At 39.3% G+C, this 11,859-nt stretch overlaps 1 protein-coding gene and 1 long non-coding RNA gene across 3 annotated transcripts in view; both read right to left on the bottom strand.

Moving 5' to 3' along the window:
- Positions 1–7,463, bottom strand: part of rfwd3 (ring finger and WD repeat domain 3) — a 36,861-nt gene extending 29,398 nt beyond the window's left edge. The window contains exons 1-9 of one of the 2 annotated variants that reach the window (XM_025010692.2): positions 7,277–7,463; positions 6,633–6,675; positions 6,380–6,557; positions 5,995–6,242; positions 5,852–5,907; positions 4,905–5,099; positions 4,711–4,802; positions 2,829–2,943; positions 1,392–1,626 (exon numbers count right to left, since the gene is read on the bottom strand). In XM_025010692.2, the coding sequence (XP_024866460.1) occupies positions 1,392–1,626; positions 2,829–2,943; positions 4,711–4,802; positions 4,905–5,099; positions 5,852–5,907; positions 5,995–6,242; positions 6,380–6,557; positions 6,633–6,675 (1,162 nt within the window). In that variant the 5' untranslated portion in view covers positions 7,277–7,463. Of the gene's footprint in view, positions 1–1,391; positions 1,627–2,828; positions 2,944–4,710; positions 4,803–4,904; positions 5,100–5,851; positions 5,908–5,994; positions 6,243–6,379; positions 6,676–7,276 lie in introns of both variants that reach the window. The other variant, XM_017436630.3, reaches the window with a different exon arrangement.
- Positions 7,464–7,827: 364 nt separating this feature from the next.
- Positions 7,828–11,265, bottom strand: LOC119617463. The gene is made up of 3 exons (XR_005233741.1): positions 11,092–11,265; positions 9,904–10,044; positions 7,828–8,690 (listed from the first exon to the last, which is right to left on the bottom strand). It is a non-coding gene; the product is annotated as an uncharacterized LOC119617463 (long non-coding RNA).
- Between the last annotated feature and the right edge of the window lie 594 nt (positions 11,266–11,859).

The following is an 11,859-nucleotide window of genomic DNA, read 5'->3' as shown; positions in this document are numbered from 1 at the left end:
TAGTGGAGGGCGCGGGAAGTGCACGGGAAATGCGCAGGAAGTCCGCCACAGCGTAGAGGGCGGTCGCCAGAGTTCCCGCGGTCGCAAGGCTGGAGCGGCGCTGAGCTGCGAGGGCCGCCCAACGCTGCTTGCAGCTTTAATTTCTTTTAATTTCTTAAATGTTTCAACTGAGATAACGGTTTTTCTTCATGCCACTAGTTTGTGCATCAGCAGAACTCCAGTCAGCTTTGTCTGAGTCGCAGTTTCAAACTTTCATGGTGGATAAAGCAGAGTCTAAGGCAGCAGCAGTGTTAAGTGAGACGGGTTAAAAAAGATTTCTAAAGCCGAAGGGGTCTCATGTATGGAAGCATTTCAAGCTATCTAGCAATAAAAGGAGGATTTGTACATGCTGCAATTTTTTTGAAGCTGCTATATGCACTCTGAAGTTAGACAGGCTATTTGTCTGCTACATTTCCCAGCAAATAAATATTTGAGGAAATTTTAGACTAAAATCTGGGCTCACGGTTGATCAACGTTACGTCCAGTGTTGTTGAGTTTTGTTCCGTCATCAAAATCCGATTCCCCACCTGCTTCGTTACGTTTTCCACTTGACCCCTGTTGTTTTAAGCATAGGTGTTCTAAATAAAATACTAAAAAAAAGGGACAAAATAAGATCCAGATCTTTTCTTTAAGTTTGTTCTAGCAGACAAAACACCTACTGGTGGCTGGAAATGTATTTATATAATAAATACAACTCATGTTTTAAGAAATGGAGGTTAAAGTTAAAGAACATCTGTCAGAGTTCAAATCTCCATTATTCCAGTGTTTGCTTCTCTTCTCCTTCTGAAGGTAAAACCATGAGACTGAATTTCTGCAACAAAAGGATTTCCTCCTCCTCCTCAGTTTCTCACCAACAGCTTCCTTATGACATGCTGAAAATTCAGGCTATGCATTTGTAAATACTTAAATAGGATAATTCTTTTATTTATTAGTTAATAGTTTATTTAGTTGCATTGGCACTTTAACCTATATTTTAGATTTTTCTACCTGGATTATTGAGCATGCATCAGGACAACTCTTTGTTTACATTTTATTTTGTGATATTTACTGTAAATGGCAAAGTTGACTGTTAAACGTAAAATGAACTAAAATAAAATTGCTGACAGTGATTTTTAGAAAAACAAAAACTGTTATTAAGATTAAAATAATAAAAAAAGAGCTGAGAGATTAAATGAAATAAAAATAGTCAATAGTGGCAGTCCTAATTGTATGAGTTATCAGGTTCTGAGGTTTGAACAGGAGTAAAGAAAGATCTTGTGTTTTTAGAAACATGGGTATGTTTGTCAGGTTTCAGGACAGTCTGAGGAGGTCACTGAAGGCTGAAAACAAAGAAAAAGAAGCGGACTTCTCACCGGGCACCAGTGTTGAGTGAGGGGAGGGTTGGGAGGCCAGCAGGCAGCTCAGAGGTTCACAGTAGGACAAAACCCTGCAGCCTCCTGCCTGAGACAGCAGCACCGCCCTGGAGAAGCTGTACTGAGCTGTCCTGGAGCCGTCTACCCTCTGAGACTGGCCGAAGACATGACAGCTCGACGAGGAAGAGGAGGGAACTGAACTCCTGCCAGTCTGGGCAATCAAGGCCCTCAGCTCCTACAGAGTCAAGTCAAGAGGGAGGGGGACAGTGGAACCAGGATCAGTGTAAATCAGGGCTGTGTGTGGGTCATACCACTATATCTGTGTCATGTTTCAGAAGACTTTATGTAGACGGAGACAGAAAAGTTAATAGTTTAACTATAAATGCAAATTTTCTGTTTGGTTCATGGTGTTAAAAAGACAAAGAAATCCATTGGTAGGGGAGTGAGATTAATCATGTGTGAATTTAGCTGCATAAACAAGCATCTCAGCTTAAAGCTTGGAACTCCACTTGCCAGTTTTTTAAATTGAGAAAACTTCCCAGAAGGAAGAGAAATGTCTTCAAGAACAGAAAAGAAGTTCAGTTGCTTTGCTTTTAAATTTTTTTTGGATCAAAGCAAACACTTCTTGTTTTTCGCTGTATTTTATTTCTTTAATAATTTTTTAAAGAGATACCTTTCTTATATGTTTATGAATGAATTTTTGTCTAGATTCTTGAATTATTTTAGCTTAAGGTCATCTTCTTTGTCACTGTAACCCAAAGATTAGATTATGGCCTTTTGATTTTAATGTCATACCATTTGTTATCAAAGGACATTCATACATGTGTCATGGTCAGGATGATAGTATGCTCCATTTAGATTAAGTTACATCACTATCCAGGACAGTGAGGCTGAAGCTGATTGGGTTATGAGGGGTACTGATCATGGGCTGCAGAATGATTAAATGTCTCCTATTTTGTTGATTATGTCACAATTTCATCAGTCTTTTCATCAGACACTGTGTATGAACCTGTGACCATTGTTAGCAGTTTGGTAATAAATCACCACAAAGACAGTTTTGACTAGTTTAAATTTTTGAGCCCACCTTATTATTTTTTAAATTCCACAACAGGAGCATTTAATGCAATTTGAAAGCTTGGAACTCCATGTTCCCATTTAAAAAATAAAAAAAACACAACAGAGACTCTTCCTCTCAGCATGAAGCTGCAGAAGCAGCAGGAGGAAGCTGCTCTGACAGCAAGGCTTCACTGACATGACCACCTGGTCCTTGCTGCTACACAAACAATTTAAAGTGGTGGAGACATTTTCAGAGCAAATTTCCCCAAAATCAGGTGAAGCGTTTTTCTGGGGTTTGCAAGACAGTTTTCAACTCAAGACATCTTTACAATATTTAAACCTCTGTTTACACCCAGATATATCAGGAGCACCGTCACATACCTGCAGCTCATGTTGTGCCTGTCCATATTTGTTGGTGACGACCTGTAGTTTGAGTTTGTACTCTGCTGACTCCAGCTCAGCCCTCCTCCTTAGACACTGCTCCTGCTCCAGAGATCTACACATAGAAACACAGAGAAAATCTTTAGATTCATGGCTAACAAATACAAGACATTTCTTTAGCCCCTTTTCACTTCTGTGATAGGACCCCAGTCATTTGTAAACTGTTCATAAATCACCAAATGAGCTGGACACATCCTGCCAATCTGTTTTTATAAATCACAAGCATAGGAGGTGTGGAGTATAACTGTGACGTTGAAGTGGAGAACTACACATAAAATGTGTGCTGGACAACTTCTGTTCTAAATCCCACTGCCTCACACAGACCTTCCACCATCATTACATCACACCATCAAGAGGCGATGCTGTCTTACCCTTACATACATTAATCCTTTCATTTCTGCTACTACCTCCCTTGGCCGCTCAGAGGCAAAACAATGGTGGGTTGATTTTGACGCTTTTGCCACTTTAGCGATTTAAAAAATTAAAACAAAGAAAGAAAGAATGTATCTCAGACTGAAGTATTTTGTTGAAGGAGCTCAAGTCTTTAGAAAAAAAAACAAGAGGTCACAAAAATCTGGGCTGAACACTGCTGAGGGACTTCTGCTTCTTTTCTTCTTAACACTTTACAATAACTGAATCGCTGTACGGCAGAATCTAGATGCGTCATGCATCTAGAGACTGAAATTTTTGCCCATTCTTCTTTGTAAAACAGCTGCAGCTCAGTCAGATTGGATGGAGAGCGTCTGTGAGCAGCAGATTAAGTCTTGCCACAGATTTTCAGTGGATTTCGGTTCTGACTTTGACTGAACCATTCTAACACATGAATTTGCTTTGATCTGACCCACTCCATTGTAGCTCTGGCTGGATGATGCTGTCACACTATGGATGGTGTGTTTGGGGTGATGTTAAGTCTTTTAGTGTTTGAATTTAACCCCAAAAGTTCAGTTTTGGAACAATCTTAGGAAAGAAGTTTCTTCAACATGTTTGCTGTGTTTCCTACATGGTTTGTGACAAACTGCAAACAGGACTGGTTTTCTTTCACATTGGCTTTCTTCTTACCACCAATCCATAAATGTCAAATTTGTGGAGTGCAAGACTAACAGTTGTCCTGTAGACAGACTGTCCAACCTGAGCTGCGGATCTCTACAGCTACTCCTGTGCTACTGTTTTTAGTTTTGGGAATCAGAATAAAGGGGGGTGAATACTAATGCAGCCATACTTTTTAGATTTTTATTTGTAAAAAAAAAAAAAAAATGTAGAAAACCATGACTCATTTTCCTTCCACTTCACTTTGTGTTGGTCTGTCACATAAAATCCCAGTAAAATACTTTGATGTTTGTAGTTGGAACGTGACAAAATGTGGAAGATTTAAATAGTATGAAGACTTTTACCTCTGTCCGTCTGTTAGCAAAAATCTCCCAAAAAGTATTCACTGGATTTATATCTACAACTGATTAACTTCTGGAATCAACCTAAATGAAGACAGCCGCCCCACAGACAATCTACCTTAGTAAACACATAAATGTCTACATCAGATACTGAGCTACAGTATTAGTAGTAGCTGAGAGTTAATACCATCACATACTTTGAGCAAAGCAACTATTTCTTCCTGCTGAAAACCTTGTTTAGTTTATTTTTCTGTGACCTGTTAGACTGCACTTCAATTTTTACTTTAGTGCAGCTATTTTTTGGTTTGCTAAAATAAGAATCATCTGACAGAATCACAATGAAAGTTTACTTGGAGAAAACTATCTGACATACAAGCCTGTTGGATAAGTATATCAGTCAGTGGATGAGGATTGCTGCAGAGCTCATCACTCACTTCTTTAAGCTCTCCTCCTCAGAGTTGTCCACAGCTCTCAGCTTCGGCGCATACAGCAGCACAACGTCCGATCGCTTTGCTTTCTTGTTGCACTAAGAATATCAGAAACAAACATCAATGCTGACAGAACAAACATCAAGCCTCACTCCTATGACTGATTGGGGTTTATGCCGTGGAACAGTAGACCTGCTCACCTGTGGACATCTAGCAGCTGAGCCCTGACTTTTGACCCAGTGTTGGATGCAGCTGTAACCAAACACGTGTCCACAGCGCAGAGCAGACAGTCTGTGTTGTCCCGCTGTTGTCCACGCCTCCAAACAAATGGTGCAGTTGTCCCCTTCAGTATCCTCGCTGTGGAACGACTGGACTGAAGCTGGGCCTGGAGCTGACTGAAGGTGGGCACAGGGACAGTTAACAGAAGCTAAAAAAAAAAAAAAAAAAAAAAACCACACACACACAAACTGGCCCTAGATGTTATACACTATTAAGCGACATCTAATAAAATAATTTCAGTTACTGTTTTAAGCACTTCATTCATAAGTCAAGCCCTTTTAAAACCCTGAAAATACATCATGTGTATTCAAGCATGTTCAAGGATTTCAAGCACCGGTACGAACCCTGAATATGGGTTTGCAAATTGAGTGTGGCCCTCAGAAAGCTTTCTAAAAAGTGAAATGGCTCCCCACCTCTGGTATTTTAGATACCGTCTGTGGTTCCTATCCAATGTGTAGACTTTATGTGAATGCTCTTCTTCTTGTTTCCATTTTCTGGTGTATTTTTGTGTGTTACAGCGCTGCATACAGGCCTGACACAGCAACTGTTTTGGAAAAACAGCAATTTTGTGTGGACAAGGTCTCAGACTAATGAATCAAACTCTTCTCCCACATGGGTGTCCTGAGGCACCACTAGTCTTTTGGAGGATTTTTAACTCTTACATGGTTAATATCTGCACTGAATGTAACAATGTCTCTGTTTATGCATCAAGCTTTTCTTTTTAAACTACAGTTACTTGTTTCCCCTCTCTGTCTCTCCTCCTGTCTGAGAATAAACACAGCTCCTCAACATGACAAACATGTTAAGGTGATGTGATGCAGTGGTGTTAAATGTGTATGTCCTAACAGCTGAGCTCCTGTAAGGTTACCTGGGATTCCTGTCTTTGAGCTTCAGTTCCATCACTATGTGCAGCTGAGCCAGAATCTGTCCCAGAAACAAACACAAAGACCAAACTAAGATGAGAAAATCACCAGTTCAGATCATTTAACCAACTTCTTCTTCCAGACTCACTCTGTATTTCCTGTTGCTGGGAATGCTGGGTGGAGGCACTGGGGGGTACAGGCTCAGTGGGCTCTGCAGCAACAGCAGCAGCTGCTGCGCCTTCCTCTCCTTCCTCCTCATCCTCAGACTCACTGGTCTCTGTGGTGCTGCCAGACTGGGGCTGAGAGACGCTGGCAGCAGGGGCTCGCAGCAGGAAGTCTGGAAAGGTTCTGGAAGGTGCTGCAGTTTGGCTGGGGTAGTGCACCCTGAGACCCTGTCTGCAGCACAAACAAGTTCAGGTTCACACACACACACACACCTACTAGGAGGAGAAGGGACTAAGACCTCCAGCCAGACTGAGCTCTCTGCTCCTCTTAAAGACTTTCTAACCGGATGCAAAGATCATTCTGATCACCTGAGTCGTCTTCTCATTGGTGTCCCTGGAGCCCCTGAAGGTGCAGCCGCAGCTCCACCTGCTGCCCTCTGACTGAACGCCCAGGTGGCAGGAAGCCTCAGAAGGGTCCGAGCTGCTGCCTGTCCTTCATCACGATCACCGTCTTCATCCTCGTCCACCTCAGTGCTGCTGCTGGAGTCTGAGATAAGAATAGGTGCAGCAGCTTCCTCAGCAGGAGCAACAGCTGCACCAACAGCCTCTGACTGCTCCCCACCTCTCTGCAGCTCCACCGGTGAGTCGACCTCCATGGCCTCCATCTGCACAGTGAAGAGTTTAAAATGATAACATAAGCCTTTACCTCATACAGGTCCATTCCAACATTTGCTAGCAGGGAAATTGATGTCTGAAACTAAAGACTGTCTAATAATTGTCCATTTTATAACTAATTTACTGTATCTATTTGGGCTCTGTTCAGGCTAACGCTCCACGGGGACACGCTACCTTCTCCGGTTAAACACCTAACTACACATCGAGGCCTCCATTGAGGCCTTCTACCAAAACAAGACAACGATAAAAAACGAAGAAGCAACGATTAAAACTTTCGTGCTCTAGATTATGGAGGTATATTGCCATCATCACAGCTGGTCCAAGATGGAAGGTTTTTATTTTATTATTTTTCTTCTTCTGTAGTTTCTCATCTGTAATCAGCGAACACTGGAGCTCAAACGGGTTCAGATATCAGTGAAGGTTAAAAAACAAACAAACAACCGTCATACCTAAATGACATCCTAGTTGTATGCTTCTGTTTGGTTCGTATTTGTACAACACTTACTAATATTATATCAAACTAGTAAAAAAAAGATCCCTCACCTTTAGCTCAGATAACTACAAGCTAACGGAGCTGTGAGAAACACTTACCTGTAAAGGTTTAACAGCTGCCAGCTCCGCTTTGGAAAACCACACGCTGTAACAACATTATAAGGCAAACAAGGCAAACCCCTGGTGGATTTAAATTTGTTACAAGTTTTGCTGTTATTTCTACTTCACCCAACATTACACCCTCGCAAGGAGTCGAAACTCCCGGCTTCACACCGCTCTGCCCGCCCTATCCTGCCGCAACGTCATCACCCGAAGAGTGTTTGTAGGTGAGATGGTTCTCTCCACCGGCGTCTCTGTGGCCGAAGAGTGTTTTTTTTTCCAAACTTTATTGCACAGAATTATGGAGGACTGAAACCGACATAATCAAAAATATAAGCAGAAATATATATATTTTGCTTTTGCCTTTTCCTTACACATGCGTTTTCGTCAAGTAATGTTTATATTTTGCTTTGACTTTTTCCTTATACAAGCGTTTGTTCTTTTGACATTTCCTCCTCCTCTTTAATTGTGTGAATGCATTGCATTCCTTTTTCTTTTGAAATCGTTATTAATTAAGACTGTTAAAACAAAAAACTTAGTCACAGTATTTCAAGTTTTTGAAGGAAATCAGTATTGATTCCGGTCATTGTTCAAAAAGAACTATGAAACAATAAAAATATTTACACATAAGCTATTGTAAGTAATTTACTTTGCTTGTAGTTCCATTTTTTAAACTAAACAAGATTATCCAATCCTCAAACAAGAGTTACAAAATGATATATTTACAACTTTAGTAGTTTGTTGGTTTTACTCTTTATTACAGCCACAGACAACTTATCTTCACCATTTGCTAAGTGTGGAACTGACACTATTTGTATAAAAAGTAAATAACACTGCGCTGCACAGGAGTAGGTCAACTGAGCCAAAGTAAAAGGGTAAATTGTAAATGTACATAATATTTAAAAAACACATTTTGTAAACAAACAAATAGATGAATGCACAATTCCAAAAGCCTATGTATTTCACCAAAAATGATTTAAAATGGCATTTAATACAATAAAAGCAATTAACAAAATGTGTGACAATTAAAGTTTGTGAAACAAAGTGTTTATAGAAAAGCTCTGAATATTCATAGCTTTCAGTATTGACGGTCAGGGCAGTGTCCAGGTATGCCGCACAGTGGTAACGATGGTCCTCTCCTCGTCTTCCACTCCCTGTGAAGCTCACACAGTCTTTGTACTATTGGTTACAGGAAGGACATCTTAACACTGCGAAAGGAATCTGGTTTTGACTTAAACGATGCTGAAAATTTACTCCAGTTGATCTCATCCATTAATGAATATAAATGTACTCATGTCTTCTGAGCAGACAGGTGGCTGCCTGCATGTTGGTTGCTGCTGGCTGGACACCATTTTGAAAGCCATTGTGTGGTTCACCAAATGATTCAGAAGACCACAACTGAAGATATGGAATTCTGCAAAAACCAAAAGAAAGGAATAAAATTAAAAATAACAAAAATATATTTTGCAGCTATATTTAAGCAAGAAATGATCAATATACACTCAAAATAGAGCAAGGTCAACAATTCACAGTGTAATAGCTGCAAACACAAATGCTAAAGGTTATAACACATCAGGAAATATACAAGTGAGTGGTTTTAAAAAGGTAAGTTTGAAACTACTCACATTATACTACTGTATAATCTTTATTATTGTTAATATTATATTTTTGTGGGATTTACCAATTACTTTAAAAAAATCACAATGGCCTAAATCTAAATCTTTTGAGCACAATGAAGTTCCATTGTCAAAGTGATATTGCTCAGACAGCTAGAGGCAAATTGTAACTAATTACATTTACTGAGTTTAGGCGTAGTTTTGCTATCCCACACATTATACTTTTACTTAAATAAGGTTATTATTAAGTACTGCTTCTCCTACTTGTGCAAAAGCTCTGTATACACTACCCTGTGCGAGTAACTTCACTAAATAAAAAACATATTTTAACAAAAAATAAATAAATAAACAAATAAATAAATACATGAGACACAGAGACAAATGTGAGGTTTATGTTAAAAGTCACACTTCTTATTTGTGGTCTGGCTTTGCTGTTTACATCTGCCCAGCCTGTTGTGTTGTTTGTAGATTAATCACACAGCAAACACCATATATTGTCAGTGGAAGTACTTATATAAGCTACTGTAGAAAATTGTTTAATAAGTTTTTGAAAACACCTTATTTGGAATTGTGGTTCTACCTTAATTATTTGTCTTGCAATAATGTTTTTCATGTTAGGTTTTAAAATACCAGACACTGCACATAACTTCATTTTTATTTATGTATGATTAAATTAATGTAAAATATTAAATTAGACATTATGATCAGTTACTCAGTCATTTCACCGAATACTTTGTTACTTTTACGTGCGTAGTTTCTTGCACAGCTACTTATAACTAAAAATATATTGAAGTAGTTGTATTCTTACTAGAGTGTCACATTTGGGTACTCTACCCACCTCTGCTTGCAGATTAGTTTCTAAAAAGATTACTGACTTTCCAGAAATTCACTATTGGTGTATAAAAACATATATTTCACAAAAAAGTTAACTTTTAAAAATAAAATTTAAAAACTATAAAACTGATAATTATGTAACAAACATTCATGTTTATCCAGTTCAGTTTCACACACCTTTCTGTTGAACCATAGCAGTACTTGTTCACCACCTGGTACGACTCCTCTGTACGAGCGAAGGGAACATCTGTATTTATCGTCCGTGCAATAGGGCTGTAATTTCTCTCCTTTCTGAATGTTACAAATAGAAACATCAATCTGTATAAAGAAAATAAAAAACAAACTTTGAGCACAAGGTACATTTCTCAATTATACATGTTATCTACTTTTCTATTTTTCTCTAATGATGCGCTGCCGATAACTAATTCATTGCGCTACATGCTAAATTTAACCTTAGCTTGTATAAATTACGAATTTCACTAGTTTACATCTGTTAATGCTATTCTCTACTTATTCTACATAAACGTATTGATTTATTATGTGAACAAAATGTTTTAATGTTTGTTGCTGATTTTGAGTGGTTTCTATTGTGAATCGTTTCACTAAAGATATCAGTGGAAGAATCTCTCAAGCTTTCATCAATAGAACTACCGCTTCTTTCAGGTTTTATACTAGTGGTTATGAAAACAGCGCCCCCTTCATTTCCAGAGAGCAATGGTCACATTTACATATATGGTATGGGACTGACATATGGTTCGTCCCTTCAGTCGTTTCAGTAGGACGCATCATTTGAGAGAGGAAGTGAAGTCTAGCAGAGATGTCTCAGACAGCTGCAGAAGAGTTAAGGCACGTTGCTAGCTTAGCTGACGGTAATACAGTCAGTGATGAATATTTATTGGTTCCCTTTCCAAATCCCCAGAACGCAGAGGAGGCGCGCTTTAATACCAGTCACCCCCCTGCTTGCTGGCCGCGTGAAGCTGACACCCCACCCACGTAAAAAAAAAATCCAGCAAATAGACTGAGTGGTTAGTGCTCCGTTTGTGCAGGTTTGTGCCGTTAAAACCGTAGTTTGTGCAGCTTTGGTTTCTGAGATATTAAATGTTATAATTTTGTCCGATGACATCACCAGCCGCCCCCATCTTGCTCCAAACATCAAAATTGATTGAATATAAATGTAAAGGCTGCAAGATGGTGCCTCACTATCTATTTTTCAATAGGTTTAAAAAGTCTGGACTTCAAATATAAGTTGTGAATTTAAATAAATGTATATGTAAGCTATCCATGCATGAATCCTCTCTGCTTTTATGGGGATAGATTGCATCGAGGCAATATTTTATATAAAACCTAAGCATTAATTTAACTTACCTTGTTCAAAAATCAAAATCAGAGGGTTGAAAAAATTCCAAAGATGACTTGTTCAAAACGATTTATTTCAGACTGCTACATACTTGCCAACTGTCCCACATTGGGCGGGATAGTCCAGCATTTAGCCCCTCCCCCTGTCCCTTGTCCCGCATCACCCTGTGCGGGACAGCCAAAAGTCCCGCATTTGGCCCTGGCAGCCTGTAGCTGTGCTTCAGCAGCAGCCACATGCACCTTGCCTGGCTGGCTCATTAATATTAAAAAAATCAGCCTTCTGCTGGGTTGCATTAGCCACAGTGCGCATGCTTTGCTGACGCCATTTTTTAATTTTCTGCTCAAGTAAACACAAGCTAGGCTAAGAAACTGAAAACAGTGGTTTGGAGTGGTTTTGCCACGGAAGAGTAGATTTGTTCTGCAAATATTGAAAGTAAGTGTACTGTATGATCTTAAGCAACTATGATATGTGTTTAATTCAAATTAATTGATCAGAATTCAGGAAAATCAGTTGAATCTATGATGTTTGTGTGTATTTCTGGGAGTGGGTTTTTTGCATGATGTTTTAAAGACATGATCAGCTGATGAATAGATAAGCTGTGTCTGACAAAACCTTTTATATACAACTGTATATATTTGGGCAGACAGACTTAAACACAGATAATGCAATACCAATAAGGGGGGTGAAGGGGGGACTGGAGTGGTGCCTGCTTCACTCTATGTTGTCCCACATTGACCTTCCCAAATGTTGGCAAGTATGCTGCTAGAATTCTTTTA

The sequence above is a fragment of the Kryptolebias marmoratus genome, linkage group LG11 (assembly GCF_001649575.2).
Source record: "Kryptolebias marmoratus isolate JLee-2015 linkage group LG11, ASM164957v2, whole genome shotgun sequence".
NCBI classification, from domain to species: Eukaryota; Metazoa; Chordata; class Actinopteri; order Cyprinodontiformes; family Rivulidae; genus Kryptolebias; species Kryptolebias marmoratus.
This window is presented reverse-complemented; position numbering and strand designations above follow the sequence as displayed.